Source organism: Trachinotus anak, unplaced genomic scaffold (genome assembly GCF_046630095.1).
Source record: "Trachinotus anak isolate AG129_WGS33_773 ecotype Australia unplaced genomic scaffold, CSIRO_AGI_Tana_v1 ptg000002l, whole genome shotgun sequence".
In the NCBI taxonomy this organism is placed as follows: Eukaryota; Metazoa; Chordata; class Actinopteri; order Carangiformes; family Carangidae; genus Trachinotus; species Trachinotus anak.
In genome coordinates this window covers 10,635,677-10,652,764 of record NW_027273853.1, presented here as the reverse complement: position 1 = coordinate 10,652,764, position 17,088 = coordinate 10,635,677, and the positions used below count along the sequence as shown (strand labels likewise).

Sequence of the window (17,088 nt, the reverse complement as noted above, 5' to 3'; positions counted from 1 at the left end):
CCATCCTGGCTCCTATGGCAACCCGATGGATTAGCTACCATCAATATTCACGTTATTGGAAAGGCTGATGGATCAGTGATGTCAGAGATCTTTGGATGCCGGTGCCAGCTGCGTGCATGTGTGTCATCACCTTGCACTGACAGAGCGCTCCGATATTTTGGGGAGGTGGAGATCATGCTTTGTCATTGAGGAGCTCAGCAGCATCAGCAGCAGCAGCAGCATCAGCAGCAGCACTCTCCCACTCCGGCACGTCCGAGCTCAGCATGCTGCATCCTGATGCGCTCTCGTCTGCACGCTGTGGGGTTACCTGGATTTACATGCGTTTCCCATTCAGCGCTTTTACATGACCGTCGGATGGAAGCGGCCACGTATCGTTGACGCATCTCAATGTTTGAACCGGGGGGAGAGAGGCACGTCCCGAGTGTCAAATAAGATACGACCCGTCCTGCGGATGCGCCGTCACTGTTTTGCCTCCAGCGGCACCCCAAGTGCATGAGATTCATGATCTATCCCTCTGTTTTCACGGGCTGTCCTTAGAGCGCATTTCTTCTCCTTCTTCAAAATGGAAAGATTTCAGTCTTCCATGCGCAAACGGCTGTACAGCTTGCCGCAAAATATCGGGCAAAAACCATTCGTGATTGACGAAGGAGACAACGGCGACAAGGACACTAAGAGGAAAAGTATTCGGCTAAAACATTTGTCCTCTTCGTCTCCTGCGAGCAGTTGCAAGAGCATTGAGGAGGCCAGGAGCGAAGACTTGGAAAGGGACGTTAGTGTGAAGACCAACTTGAACGGGGACTGTCGTTTATTCAGAGGCAGCCTCTCTTCCATCACCGGGCGGCATCCTCCCGGGTCAGATCCAGCGGAACAGCGGCGCCTCATCCCCGAGGCTGATGCCGGTGTCAGCGAGAGTTTCCCCGGTGAGCACGGCCCCGGGGCCCAGCAGCGGGCAACGGGTGGTCTCAGTGGCGCAGCTGGGCAAGCATCTGTGTTTGACCAGTCAAGTTTCATCAAGTTGGAGGGTGCCGAACAAATAATACCTGAAGATGACCGGCTGTACCAGGCCGGCTTCATGCACCGACAGTTTGGGGCGATGCTCCAACCGGGTGTCAACAAGTTCTCCCTGCGGATGCTGGGGAGTGAGAGGGCCGTGGAGCATGAGAGGGAGCGAGTGAAGTCTGCTGGCTTCTGGATAATCCACCCCTACAGTGATTTTAGGTAATTTTATGTGCAAAAAAAAAAAACTTTATTTACAAGCAGTGGTGTCTTAGAAAAAAAAGTGCTGCAGTGATCCTGTCACGCTAGGCTTGTTTGGCCTACAAATGTAGGCAAGAAAAAACTCTTATCACATTGAAACCTTAACGAGACATAAAATGCTATCAAATGTGTAAACTTAACACAATAGAATAGACACACATTAAGTCACTATACACCAGCAGTGTTTCTTCTTTGGTCACTGTTGAGATATTATGATAACAACGCAATAATCAGGAGTGTGAGCCTGTGCAGAATAGGTGTATCCTGAGCTGAAAGTGCTTCAGTAATCCTTACACACCTGGAGTAGATAAATGGCTTCATGTCTGAAAATGATCATTTTCTAAAGACTTAACCACACACACTGCACAGGCCGTTCTTACAGGGAATGTGATGTACTAGGAAAAGGAGTTGACTGGCATACAAAATCCTCTTATAAGCACAATGACAGCCAAATTATATCATACATATGTAGGATGTAAGTCCCTCTTTTGCTTGGCCCAGATAAGTGTGTGTGTGTGTATTTGACTCCATCTACACAAGAATAGGCTATATGGTTACCTAACCTACCCATTGTGTGGACAATTGTCTCTATCTGTGAATTAAATGCACCAAACTAAGCCAACCTGTAATTCCCTAATTTACCAGCCACGCTGTGCTACGCATATATGCATGCACCTTGTGCATTTCATCGCATGCTGCATATGAACCAGCATTGTGTTCATCACTGCCATCAAGGGATTTTCATGACATTTAACCTTGAGGCTCACTGTCATCATATTTTCACTGGCCAGTTGTACGCCGATGTGTGTCACTGCAGGTTTTTTCCACTCATCTGAATTACACTTTTTTATCATTTAGCGAGGGCAGTGGATTACAGAGAGTGCAGCAGGGGCTTGGAAATGGGGTAATCAAAATAGGGTAACATGACCATTCAAGATATTAGAAGCACACATCAGTGGAGATTATTACAGCACAATTAGTCTAATGGAGCAGAGATGGTGTGGACGGGGAGGGGACACACCACAAAACATTGAATACACAGAGAGAAAGAGAGGGAGAGAGAGAGAGAGAGAAAGACAGAAAGAGAGATGAAATGAAAATGATGTTGTGAGGAATCAGGGCGCCCAGCTGTTAACTCTGTGTATGAGGTAGGAGGTGTCATCACTTCATGCTTGGTTTGGGTCACACTCTGAGCAGGACCAGGTTTTGGTGCCCGGTGTGGGCCCCTTAGCAGATCTAATTTTAAGCTCCAGGTAAAAACCTTTGCACCATCAAAGACTATTTGGATCTTTTTGGATTGTCAGATACTGTTGCATCCAAAAGCAGTCACCCCCCCCTCCTTATCTGTAACATCCGTGGGCTGACATAGTGTGAGTTTCCATGAACGCTGTTCATCAGCACAGTACAGTGTCACCCATGTGTCCCCTCCTTGGACCTTTTTTATAAACACAGTCACTCAGCTGTTTGTATCATAAGTAACTGCTGTCTTTTATTAAAGCTTTCTGTGGCTACAGCAGCAGACATACTGAACTGGCACGTTGCGTAAATATGGTTAATATGATTGCTGGTGGGCCTGAGCCACAGTACAGGTGTGTGTTAAGCCACTGAGCTGCATGCAGGCTGTTGTGCCTCAGCTGCACTCTGGCAGCAAGAGATAAGTATCTCTAGTACAAATGTGATCCCTTTTTCAGCTGTCCTGATTGATCTAAGCTCCTTTCACCATTTTAAGCCTTTTTGTGTTCACTTTGCTTGTAACTCCTCTCTCTTTGTGCTCTCATGCTCTTTAACGTAGTTGCACTCTGACCCAAATAGTGCAAGATTCCACTCTGGACCTCTGCTGCTCCAGAGACCCAACAACTGTCAGCTTTAATTTTTTTTTTCTTTGATGGCAACTCCAGATTACACCAGAAGTTGTCTGTTCTATGTGGGCTGAATGCTGTGCTGCGTGCACAGTCAGCTGATGAGCAAACAGGATGGTCTGCAGGGGACAGCAGTAATGCACTGTCCCCTGCAGACCTTTTTTTTTTTTTTTTTTTGGTCCAGCTGTTCCAGGGTTCTGCAGCACAGTGACGTGTGCAGAGCCGTAATGCTAACTGCTCAACATCTGGCTGATGGGAGCTGACTTCTGGAGATGACATGGATTCCCAGGAGATAACGGTGGATTTAGCCAGAGAGGGGAAGTGCAATTAGGACCAGTGTGTCACCGCAGAGACAACAGGCAGATGAAGAGAGGAATGCAAATGCTTTGTTTGGCAGAGAACAACAGAAAGCTGATTAGAACAAATGGCCACCCTGTCCTCACCTCTTTTTGTGATGTTCTCCTGTGAAGGTTGGTTGGAGTTTGTAGATTGTGATGCAGCCTGGTCACATCCTAACTGTTGCTTGTCTCTCTCCTGGACCCTGGTTTGAATCCGGAAACCGTCACAATGTCAGGAACACAGTTTAGCAGCTTTAAAATTTTTCCTTAATGGAGTGGTTTGCAAAAATCATAGACATCGTCATCACATACTAGACCTTCCTCTCACCATCAGTCATGTCTAAAGTAAGTTATTATACCTGTTAATGACATGGTGAGAAGTTCATTCAGACAGTGCTTTTGAAAAGATTGCATTTCCTCTGATTTACATCCTCCTCTCTTGAGGGTAAAGAGTGTTTGAATCACACAGCATAGGGTGGTTACTGTGTGCCGTCTCACATGCTACAAGCACGCGTTAGTGGGGTAATATACCCGCCCCCCTGCAGTTAGTGCTGGCTCTGTAGGTGTGTCAGGCTCCTGTCGGATCGATCGGTGGTTAATTTGGTCTCTGAAATGGATCCGTCATGCAATCACACGCATGCATGCTTTCTCAGCTCACGTCCACATACATACTCAAGCTGGTAATTGGTGTAAACAAACACGCTCCATATCTCGGCTGGTCTTAGTGTGGCTGAGCTGCACATCGCTGTACTGCATGTTTCCTGTGATGTTGTGAAGTGCTCGCCAAGTAGAATACTGTAAACACAACTAAAAAGCAGCCCCCTTTTTCAAGCAATTATAGATGAAATTGAACACACTGCTGCTGATACTTGAGGATTTAGTTAGTTGTAAAAATCAATATTTCCTCATGAGCAATTCAGATGAATTCCAATAAACCATTTTCCTCTCCGTCCCTGCGGCCAGAAGCCTGATATTGAACCCCATTAGCAAACCACAGTTGTTCTCTTGAATCAACACATGTCTTGCTTTGTTAATGTTTATGCTCAAGCAGATTGTTTGCATGGCTTCTGCTCATTTGAACATAAATCTCCTGGATTTTGAGTTTTAGTGTGAGGCTGCAAGTCGCACAGGGATTAATTTCTGTTTGAAGTTTCTACACGTCCAGAATTGCTTTGAATATGCAGCACATACTCAGTATGCACACACAGTTTAGACTGTGATAAAATTTGTGTGATTTTTTTCTTTACTGTTTGACTTAAAGATAAATGACCAAAAAGTTCAAACTCCTGCACCTGGTATTTTTTACCAGGGCTACAACTATTTTCATTATTGATTAATCTGCAGATTATTTTTACACTTGATCTATAAAATGTCCAAAAATGGTGAAGAATGCCCATTATATATTTCTCAAGCCAAATGTGACACATTCATATTACTTCTATATCTGGCCAATGGTCCAAAACCATATAGATAAGCTATTCAGTGTAGGATCTTATGTGACAAACAAAATACTCATATTTTAGAAGCTGTAGCCAAATTGTTTGGCATTTATCCTTGAAAAATGCCTGAAACGCTTCATTGATCATCAAAATAGCTGCTGATAGGGAGGTTAAGGGGACTTCTCTTCAGTCTAATAAAGGCATAAAACATTCCCAAAACTACTCTTAAAATCTGCTGATTTTTTGTGACTGAAAGCACATTAATGCATGCGGTCTCTGGTCTCTTGGAGGTCACTAACACAATATGACATAAAATATTCAGTTATTCTGTCAAGGGTATTAGAGTGAAGTTCGTGATGACTTTTCTGAGGAGTGTTTCTGGGCCTGAGTGACTTTGGCCTGCTGTTATCTAGAAATATGAGTCATGTGTGTTACTGTGTGTCTCAGGTTCTACTGGGATCTGACCATGCTGCTGCTGATGGTGGGAAACCTCATCATCATCCCCGTGGGCATCACCTTCTTCAAGGACGAGCACACGCCGCCCTGGATCGTCTTCAACGTGGTGTCGGACACCTTCTTCCTCATGGACCTGGTCCTCAACTTCCGCACGGGCATCGTCAAGGAGGACAACACCGAGATCATCCTGGACCCGCAGCAGATCAAGATCAAGTACCTGAAGAGCTGGTTCGTGGTGGACTTCATCTCCTCCATACCCGTGGACTACATCTTTCTCATCGTAGAAACACGCATCGACTCAGACTTTTACAAGACTGCCCGAGCCCTGAGGATTGTCCGCTTCACCAAGATCCTCAGTCTGCTGCGGCTGCTGCGCCTCTCCAGACTCATTCGCTACATACACCAGTGGGAAGAGGTAGATCCTGCAAGGATAAGCTTGGATCTTCATATTAGACTTCACACAGGCTAATAGCGCACAGCTGGCCTGTTTTTTGAAACTCTGAATCTATAGCAATTGGTCATCAGATATTAATCAGCAACATTATTACTGATAATTATTTTAGTCATTTTTAAAATAGTAAATTGAATATCCTTAAGTTTTGAACTGCTGGTTGTATTAAAAAAAAAAAAGTGATTTAAATATATAGCCGTTACCTCTTAGAGAATATGACATGTGTGGCATTCCTCCAATTTTCTGACAATTTATAGAACAACCAGATTCAATCATTAGTTGCTGCTCCTGTAAACACAGTGAGATTTCTCATAACTTGTACCGTTGTCTGGATTGTTGCATTTTTCACTTTTTCTGTGTGCAGGGAAAACGTATGATGCTGCTTTTTATAAAAACAAATATCTACATTCTTAAAGCTATGGAGTTAATTTGTTGGTTCTCCTCTGAGGCTCGCTCACACACAATCAACTCACTTAATGACAGATACTTTCCTGCATTATCTTATTTTTATAATTCCAACTGAGGCTGCATTCCCCACAGGCCATTAATGTTGCTTGCAGATGGTTATGCAACACTGAAACAGCCTCTGGTGGTCTATAGAAGATTAAGAACAGTGTGGTCTGGTATAGGACCCCTGTTATCCATCGGCCCACACAGCACCTACTGTGTATTTCAAATCCTCTGATTGCATGAGAGAGAACAGAAAATTCTGGATTTATTTACAAAGAGATATGTGTTGCATTGTTCCACTTGAATTGATGCTGGTAATCTGTGCCACAGGTTTTCCATATGACCTATGATCTCGCCAGCGCCATGGTGCGTATCATGAACCTGATCGGTATGATGCTGCTGCTGTGTCACTGGGATGGCTGTCTGCAGTTCCTGGTGCCCATGCTGCAGGACTTCCCTCCTGACTGCTGGGTCACCAGAAACAAGATGGTGGTAAGTGGATTGTTTGTGAGTCAGACAGCATCCAAACGTGTTCCTCTTAAAGGCCTCTCAGTAGCCTTCTCACTGCGAGTGATGAGGTCCTACATTAATACAATTTTGTCATGTGAAAGGTTTTCTCTATTTTTGTCTGTGCTGTCATCTCTGGTTTGAAGTGGGCGGGTTTCAGCTGATAAAGGTGATGTAGCATACTCCCATGCACCAATCAGGATTTAGGAACATGTGAATCAAAGTCTGGTAACAGTTGGCTGGTTGTTTGGTCTCTGTCAGTCAAAAGTAATGAAATCACACTCATGCTGTCCTAATGAAGCAGACAGAAATCATATCAAGAGCTGCAACAATTTGTTTATTGAATTGACAACTGAATATAGATTAATCACTTAGTCAATTAACAGAAAATGAATCAGTAACTTGATTTAGCGTTTGCTGGTTTCAGCCTCTCAAATGTGAAGATTTGAGTCTTTTCTTTGTCATATATGATATTAAAAACTGAATATATTTGAACATATAGGCCAAATGATAAATTGCTTAATATAGAAAGCAATTGGCAGATTAATCAATAATAAAAATAGCCATTAGTTGCAGCCTAATCATTTTTAAGTATTTACAGAAAGCTTTGATTAATTGTCGGTCTGAGCATGCTGGTAACTGAAAAAGAGTTATACCAAAAACTCAACCAGGACAGTAATGCGAGTGCATACGTCAACATGCATGTTGTAAGGAGATGTTTCATGACAGCTTGAGGCTGCATCAAAGCCAACAAACCAGGAAAATCAAGGCCTCATCCCCTGTTGATCTTAAACTCTGAAAAGTCTCAGACAGACGTGCTGCTGCATTAATGTTGTGGATATTGATAAACTTTCTCTCTCCTCCTCCTTGTCCTTGAATGACAGAATGACACGTGGGGTCAGCAGTACTCCTACGCCCTGTTCAAGGCCATGAGTCACATGCTGTGCATCGGGTACGGCCTTTACCCCCCTATCGGCATGGCTGACGTGTGGCTCACCATCCTCAGCATGATTGTGGGCGCTACCTGCTTTGCCATGTTTGTGGGGCATGCGACTGCACTCATTCAGTCCCTGGACTCCTCCAGGAGGCAGTACCAAGAAAAGGTAGGTGGTCTTTCTGCTTTCTTTAAGTCAAATAAGTGGTGAAATGCTACTTTACACTTCTATCCCACTATATTTTAGAAGAAAATATTATTTATGGCTTTAGTTACTATTTTCATATTAAGGTTTAACACACAAAACATATTATTGGTTATTAAACTACTCAAAATAGTAAAGATTAACTCCACCTTAACAAACTACAATAAAATGCTACTTAAATATGAATGCATCAGGAAAAATGATCTAATATTATAATATTTAATTCTGTTTCACTCACAGGTGCCTTGATTCTGTATAATGAGTCCTTAAACTAATTTAACATACTATTTTGAAGGCAAGATTTGTACTTGTAATGTATTCTTCCATTGTATTACTTCTTCTACTGAATATTTCTTCTATGACTGATTAAAAAAACAGTGAATATGATGATGTTAATTAAGTGACGTTGTGGAGAAGTGAAAAAGCATTTTTTTGAGGAATGATGTGAAGATTAAATCCACCTTTTTGTTTTTAAAACTGCTTTTACCCACACTTTTAAAGATGATATGAATCATGCACAGTACTGCAAATGCAATGCACAGTGACCAAAGGTCTGCATTACATTTAGGTGTGAAAATGCCCTGCAGAGGGAGACTATTAATAAATGGGAACTGTAAGATGTTGTAGCTACTGTTGTCCAGTTTTATCATAGAAAATGACAGACCACGGACATGGGAAATAGGTAAATAGAATGAAATAGAGACTTATAGCGGAACGTAACATGCATAGGTTGGGTAAGCACTGACCATCTCTGGTACTTTGCCGGTAGAGTACACAACTGAAGGACACAGTAGTTAATGTTATTAGCTGCAGCCTGCAGAGCACAACTGTATTTGTCAGATGGAGCAGAGGCACAACATTGCACTGTGGGCAGGTTTCACAGATGGCCTGACAGTTGACTGTTAACATAATGAGACACATTAAAGTCCACCTCTGAGCCAACACATCAATCAGTTTAATATATTCCTTTTGACATGACTTTGCATTTTGTCATAGACTCAAATGCAGTTACATTACAGGTTGGTCACTTAAATACTTATTTTATGATTTTTTTTAATTGGACTTATGTGTTGTTATTACAGTACAAACAAGTGGAGCAGTACATGTCCTTCCACAAGCTCCCGGCCGACATGCGGCAGAGGATCCACGACTACTATGAGCACCGTTATCAGGGCAAGATGTTTGATGAGGAAAGCATTCTGGAGGAGCTGAACGAGCCACTGCGAGAGGTCAGATTTCATCCATGCTGATGTTTGTGTCTTCAAAATGCTGCTGCTGATAATACCGCATCATAATGTTGGTGTCAACATCTATCACAACTAAATGACAAATTGGGAACACTCCACTTCAACTCCCCCTGTGTAGCATTTATAAGCAGTAAACAAACATCTAATAAATACACACACACACTATTATGCAGTTGTAATCAGATATAAGTGTTTATTTATGTCAACAGCTCTGACTCTGCTCATTGACACCCACAGATAATAAATGACAATATATATTAAAATACACAATACATAATATGAAACTGAGAATTGATAGTTGTAAAAAACTCTGCATAAATAAATACTTAAAATGTCTTTTCAACTGCTTATACCTACCTTATATTCTCCTATAAACTATTTATTAATATGCGATTTAATGAAGTGAGCATCCTTGATCTAAATTTTGTACACTTAATAATTTATGTCATCTAATATGGCTCTCTTACTTTGCACGATAATGTTAATTGTCATGTAATCTGATTAGTAATGGCTGGAGACTATATGAGGACAGACAACCTCATTAGCGGAGCACTAAGCTGTTAACCACCCTGCTTTTATTATGATTGAAATGTACACACACACACAGCAACGCTCACATTTGTGTCGTGTTTGCTTTTGCCCTCGCTGAAATCTGAAACACTTTTTCGTGTCTCCTGCAGGAGATCATCAACTTTAACTGTCGTAAACTGGTGGCCTCTATGCCTCTGTTCGCCAACGCCGATCCAAACTTTGTCACCTCCATGCTGACCAAACTGCGCTTCGAGGTCTTCCAGCCGGGCGACTACATCATTAGAGAGGGAACCATCGGCAAGAAGATGTACTTCATCCAGCACGGCGTCGTCAGTGTCCTTACTAAGAGCAGCAAAGACACCAAGCTGTCTGACGGCTCTTATTTTGGAGGTAATATCCGTACACAACCTGCTGTGTGTACTGCATGCAAATATATTTTGTAGCTGGGAGTGTATCACTTTAAATGTACGTGAAGGAGTGGCGATAGTATGATTTGTTTTCAATTATTTTGCCCAGGCGCTCTGCAGATTAACTCTGCAGACTATCACAGCTGGGAAATTTTGTCCACATCATCTCCTGAAAAGGGCTCTGGACTAAGAGGAGTAAGGCTCTGTGATTCCATCTGTGGGGTTTTCCCCCTTTGTCAACATCATATTTAAAGCTGAAATCCAGAGCTTTGTATTTCCTGTTGCCCACATTTTCTCAACCTCTCATCAATGGTATCCTGGAGATGTCGTTGACCAGCTGCATTTCCAATCAGAGGAGATGTGACAAACCAACAAACCCTCTGATACCCCTAACCTCATCTCATTGTCAAACTACTCCCTAGCATGCATTTCAGTTACAAGAATGGTATACTACTCACAAAACTTTATATGTTTTAGCTGAAAGCCGCTAAGCACAGCTAAAGACACTCAGATGAGAAAACAGTAAATGAGGACAGAAAGTTTGTGTCTAAATCCAACACATGGCAAATAAATATGTCAGAAATCCCATGTTGTCACGTGTGATAGATTAAATTGATAAACAGGACAGAGGAGAGAGAGAGAGAGAGAGTGTGTGAGTCTGGTTGTGTGTTTGTGTCTATATCCTCAATATGTCTGCCCTGAAAAATATGTCTACTTTTTTTTTCTATTTTTTAAATGGAGCATTATTTTATTTTTCTGCTCTGGCACGACAGATGAGGTCAGGACAAACTGTAAGCTGCAGAAATTGCATTAAGTGCTCCATCTGTGTGCTTCAGAGGCATCGGTCTTTTCATGTTTTATGGTCTCACACTAATAATACTATTTTTGCATTTCCGTTTAGGAATGGATCTAAAAGAATATGAATTTTGTTTGAATGTGTCACACAGCTGTATGACATGTCATATTGATTATCCATTTTTTAAATTCTTAATATTAGTCTCTGAGTTGTCACTCAGCAGGTAGTCTTTTCAAGAAATGGTACAAATAATTGAACTTTTGTTTTTTCTTTCCTCTCTGCAGAGATCTGTCTGCTGACCCGAGGCAGGAGGACAGCCAGCGTGCGAGCAGATAACTACTGTCGGCTGTACTCTCTGTCAGTAGACAACTTCAACGAGGTGCTGGAGGAGTATCCCATGATGAGGAGAGCCTTTGAGACTGTGGCCCTCGACCGCCTGGACCGGATCGGTGTGTCCATTGCGAAGAGATAATACCTGTCTATAGGAGCCAATTTCATGTTTTACAGTCGAATATTATTTATTTTCATTTTTTCTTTCTTCCAGTGGTGGGAGAAGTACTCTGATCCTTAATGAATGTAAAAAATACTCTTTTACAGGGATAAGTCCTGCAGTACAAATGTATTATCAGCTAAATGTACCTAAAGTATTCTGTTCAAAAATGGCCCCTGTCAGTAATACAATATTACATAATTAGATTATTCACACTAATGCATCAGTTTGTAAGTAGCATTTTAGTGGTTTAGGTTTAGCTCGTTTGACTGAGTTAGATAGTCCAGTCCACAGGGTCACAAGATAAATCTGAGGGGTCATGAGATTATTAATGAGGGTTGAAAAGAAGAATTTCTTTGGAATATTTTTGGATTAAATATTGGGCCATTTAAACGCTTTATTTAGATTAATCTGAATTTTAATTGGGGTCATGTCTCTTTGGTGTAACTAGAAACTCACTAGAAACTAGATACATGACAATGGTCCTCAACTGGACATTTCTTTTATAGGGTCACAAGCCAAAAACATCAGGAACCACTGGTTTAGTCTTGTCAACCCAATGTGTTGTATAGTGTAGTTGAGAAAGTGGAATAAGTCTCTCTGAATTATAGTGGAGGTGAAATATCAAGTAGCATAAAATGGATATAGTCAAGTAAAGAACAAGTACCTCAGAACTATACTTAAGTACAAAACATGCACTTAGTTACTTTGTACCACTGTATTCATCACATGATATGTTAAATGCAGTTATAGTTTCAATAATAATAATAACAATTATATTTCTAAGTGTATTACTGGTAACACACTTAGAAATATATGCATGTCCTGGTGAAGTAGTTGATCACAAGTAGAGAGAGGAGCTATATAGTTTTCTGATTGGGGATGTGAAATGTAGAAACAAATGACGTCATTATCTGTTAGAATAGTCTTTATTTTATTTTGTATGAGGGACACTGGGTTAATAGTGCATCAATAACCTATAGCATGGCATGGCCTTATTTCTCTTTTCTTAACAGGTAAGAGGAACTCAGTTCTTCAGCATAAAGTCCAGCATCACCAAAGTTCTGGCACATTAAACCTCCAAGAGAATGAGATCATCCAAAGAATAGTGCAACACGACCGTGACATGGCCCAATGCACACAGCTGATCCAGTCCAGCGCAGCACAGGGCCTAAACCCTCCTCCTGCTCCCCCATCACCCACCCCGGTCATCTGGGCCCCGTTGGTTCAGGCCCCGCTCCAGGCTGCTGCAGCCACCACCCCTCTGGCTCTGGCCTTAGCCCACCACTCCCAGCTTCCTCCCATCCTCTTCCACCATCCTCTGGCACCAGGCACTGGTTCTCTGAAGGACCCCACCAGCCATCCAAAGAGATTCAATTTTGGAGCAAACACCTCCAGCAGCTGTGGTTCAGGGCCCGGTTCTCCTGCCAGCTCCACCAAATTCCGCTCTGGGATTGAGACCCCCACACTGGCGTCCTTCAGGACACAGCATCTCTCCACTGGGCCTATGTCACCCACGCTGACGTCTCAGCCCATCTTTACCAGCAGCCTGCAGCCCCTGGCTCCTCTGCCCACACACCAGCCTCCATACCATCCTCCCCACTCCGGTATGGCCTCAGTCTTCCCCATCAGCCAGGCTACTGTCTCCTACACCTGCTCCACTCAACTCCACTCCCAGCCCTTCCACGGTGCTATGACCACCCCACCCCACCCAATAGGTTTACTCCAGCAGGGGGTGCCAGGGAGGCTAGCAGGGAGATTCTCAGCCCCCTCCGCCTCCACGATAAGCCCTCTGATCTCCAGCTCAGTCGGCCCCATACTAAGCCACCTGCAGCAGACCTCTCACGCCACCCTGCAGCAGATGGGGTCTATTCATGACAGAGCAGGAAGGACATCCAGTGGTCTGAGCCTCCCACATTTTCCCTTCATCACCAGCACCCCGTCCTCCAGTGGATTTATGCAGCCAGTTTCCACAGTCGGAGTTGGAGCCGGAGCCGCTGCCTCTCTGGCCCAGCACAGCCTGACAGGCCTTCAGTCTGTTTTCCTCCCCCAGGTTCTCCCTGAGCACTCGGCCCTTGCCTCCCTGGCCCAGTATGGCTCGGCAGAGGCCTCGCCCTGCTACACGCCTCCAGTCCCCAGTCCCATCATACAAAGCCCTGTGAGGGGACGGACAGTTTACCACAGTGAGCTCCCCAGCACCATGGGCTCACACAGCCCTCTAACCCCTCAGACCTCATGCCCTGCCAGGCTGGCCTGTACCCTCAAAGAGAGGGCAGAGTCCTCGGTGGATCTCTTTACCCAGGAAATAAAGACTATCTCAGGCTCTCACAGCTCAATACACCAGGGAGGGCCTTTGGCCATGGGCAGCTCTTCAGGGTTGGCAGGAGGGCCATCCAGCCCCTTTTCCTCCTCCATGGCTGTCAGTAAACCCTACAGTCGGATCCCGGGTCAAGCCACCCCTGTCAGTCGGACACATTCAGGGCCTGAACCTCAGAACCAGTCCACTGGCGTTCACTCTCCCCATGCTAGATCCCCCACTAAGATGTTAGAGACCGAACACAAACAGTCCAAACTTCCCTCCAACTTGTGAGATTCAGACACACCCTCCTTTAATGCCTGAACAAAAGGGAGATCATCTCCTACCTGGCATTGTTTTAACCACCACTTTGTCAAATTTTAAGTAGGAGGGTGTGTTCTTCTAATCAGATTGAAGATCAATTGTTTAATTTTTAATCAGATTAATGGATCATGGACAATAATGGACAATGATGGATATTCTTTTTCTACAGGATATTGTTTCTTTGACTATAGTAATAAATAAATAATATATGATGGATATATATAGCACCTCATGAAAATATCAATTGTTCTATGTATTATATTATAACCACACTCCGTGATTTGTTATCAGTATTTGTTTAAAATCCCATTGTCAAGGCAATTTTGTGTAACCTTATAGTGACACTCATTTAGTTGGAAGTTTGTCCACAGCTGTATCCTGTTATGATTGAAACCAAAAATTATTGTCCTTTTTTTATATCCTTTCCCACAACTGAGTGTGTCATGTGAATGCAATGTTACCCCTGAAGAGATTTAAGGAGAGACAGACTGTGCACTTTGCTCGTTTCAGAGATCACCTAACGTAAAGGTTTGATGACGGTGTGTCTTCCAAGATAGCATTTCAGCAATATTGCACACCCAAAGGGGTCACACAGATCAGATCACATTCAAAAACACTGAAGTAATGAATGTAATGCAATGTCTGTCTGTCTGAGTGGGAGAAGTGGGATTCATTTTGAATGTTGAACATGAAGGCGATGGTAGTTTTTTTTTATGTGGGGGGGTGGGGGTGGGATGGGGTTGAAGAATATGCACACTTTTGCGTTTTGTCCCTCCACAGTTGTTCTGGCACATAGCGAGTCACACAGGTGATGCCAACTCATTTCAGTCTGACAATAACTTCGCTACAGAACATGCACCTGAGCCAAGGTTTGTGTGCCACTAGCATAGTATGCAATAATCTGTGGGTTTTTTTTTTATGAGTATACAAAGGTACTGTGACTTGACAAGTGAGATTCTGTTATTAATGAGAACAGATTTAAACAAGGGAATTAAATATAAAAAAGCAATTGTGGATAATCAAACATCCTGAAACCAGCGATGCACTAAGATTGATCTGAATGTTTCTTGCACCAGTCAAAGGGCTAAAAGCAGTTACTTGGGCAAATGGTTAATAAGAAACCCTGATGGGTCATATTGCTGCATATTTACCTCTTTCATTGTACATTATTTGATTGTAAAATTTGACATCTGTTGTTGAACAATTGCTGCTTTGTGATGCTATGCTGAATCAATAAGACGTGTATCACTGACTGCTTTTTTAAAACCAGACTCTTGAATCCTTCTACTTGTTAATAAGTTCATGTGTTTAGATGTTACTTCTCTCTTTTCTCTGGACCTGCGGCTGGTGATGAACTGTATGCAGCTATCCGGTCAGGAGGTCAAACCATCGGAGGATCTTGTCCAGTGGCCTTAGCTGCCTGGTTACTGACCTGGAGGTTTGCTGTGACTCTGATCCCCCCAAGGGAGGAGAGATACTATCAGTCACTAGCCAGTCACTGCCGTTGGGCTCGATCAACCCCTCATCATTATTCTCCTCCAGCCGTGCACCACCACACCACCTGCCATGGGCATCCACTGGGATTGAGCGTAAGGTTTCTTGGAGGGTGTTCAACTTAAAGGTGTGTGTAGGAGAGGAAGTGTCAATCACTCATTTATTTATATATTTATTTCTCATTTTGCTGCCTTTTAACCACCAAATCCGATAATTCCATCACCCATGTATGTTAGGCATATTTTATTTTAGCTACTGAATTCAATGCAATAAAATGACATATGGTCAATGATGCTCATCCTAGCTGTTGATTTCTTTTCAAAAGCAGAGTGTGGCACGAAGGAGAATCTGTTAAAACGCTGGTGAAGTTTTAGACTTTAAGCCGGATTATGAATTGAGAAGTGCATGCCTGATGCCAACATTCAAAATAGCTAGGATTGTGATCTGTCAGATATTTGAGTCGTCAATACAAAGAAAATTATCTGTCATGTTCATGTAGTGATAACTGCTGGATTAGTGAGTAAATATATATATTTAATTCAGTACCACTGCAAGGTTTGATTAAAATAAGACCGCAAAGCAGACAAAGTTGTATTATTCATGTCATCCAAGACAAAGAGGCCTGATGTTCCCTGTCCTGTAAGATCTATCAGATCATTTTTCACAAGATTGTGTTATTATTTAATAGCCTGATGTAATTTTTCCAGTGAAGTGTTGCAGGTTTTAGACCAAAGATATAAATATTTCTCCAGGCACTGCACATCAACAATGCTGAGGAATTAAAAAGGGACATTTCTGGACTTATGACTTTTATGGAGATCTACAGTGTTCAGAGTTAAATAATTTAGTAAGAAATTATGCAAGAAATAAAGATACGTCTAAATACAAGCAATATATCTAATATGACTGTGAAAATGTAAAGTATAGTAGGTTAAGACTCATTATTACAAAATTTTATTTTTCATATATCTAATTTTTACTGTTACAGTTTGTTATTTATTTATCGCAGTGATGCGATTGGCTGTCCACACATTCACGCCAAAGCAGCAGCCGATCACAGAAATGGCTCCGCCCTGTTTGACTTCATTAACAGGCAAAGATTATTATGAAAAGTTATATTTTGAAATAAAACATCGGGGAAATGCTTTTTTAAACCAAAATCTAAAATGTGAACGTCAGTGTGAATGGTTGTTTGTCTCTATGTGTCAGCCCCGTGATGACCTGGCGTCCCGTCTATCACAGGCCTGGTGTACCCCGCCCTCGTCCAATGTCAGCTGGGATTGGCTCTAGCACCCCTGCGACCCTGCACGAATAACCAGTATAGATCGGCTAATGGATGGATGGATGCCTATTTATGTACCATAGTACTTTTTAGTTAATGTTTTATTTCTTTACTATGTGGCTATATAACACCTCGTATTCAGATGTTGTGCAATCACAAGAAAGTTGGGCACCAAATACTGTGTATATTAAAAACAAATCACTATGTATATTATCTTTGTTTTAGTTATATTAGTTTTATATCACTTTTTATTTTAATATAACATATATTCTGATAAAAAATAATATATCATTATTATTTAATTCATGCCCACTGAAATACAGTT

The 17,088-nt window shown here is 42.4% G+C and overlaps 1 protein-coding gene across 1 annotated transcript; it reads left to right on the top strand.

Moving 5' to 3' along the window:
• Positions 1–318: 318 nt before the first annotated feature.
• LOC139631583 (potassium/sodium hyperpolarization-activated cyclic nucleotide-gated channel 2-like) lies at positions 319–14,693 on the top strand. The gene is made up of 8 exons (XM_071495865.1): positions 319–1,218; positions 5,341–5,764; positions 6,581–6,742; positions 7,642–7,860; positions 8,979–9,125; positions 9,824–10,064; positions 11,162–11,326; positions 12,384–14,693. Exons 1-8 carry the CDS (start codon positions 563–565, stop codon positions 13,955–13,957), a joined length of 3,588 nt encoding a protein of 1,195 aa, XP_071351966.1. The 5' UTR covers positions 319–562; the 3' UTR covers positions 13,958–14,693.
• The last annotated feature ends 2,395 nt before the right edge of the window (positions 14,694–17,088 follow it).

Bases quoted from the DNA above. Each gene is read 5' to 3' on its own strand.
- LOC139631583 (XM_071495865.1), top strand. From the start codon at position 563: ATGGAAAGATTTCAGTCTTCCATGCGCAAACGGCTGTACAGCTTGCCG. The intron at 5,765-6,580 runs GTAGATCCTGCA...TCTGTGCCACAG, and splicing joins ACATACACCAGTGGGAAGAG to GTTTTCCATATGACCTATGA. The intron at 7,861-8,978 runs GTAGGTGGTCTT...TTGTTATTACAG, and splicing joins GGAGGCAGTACCAAGAAAAG to TACAAACAAGTGGAGCAGTA.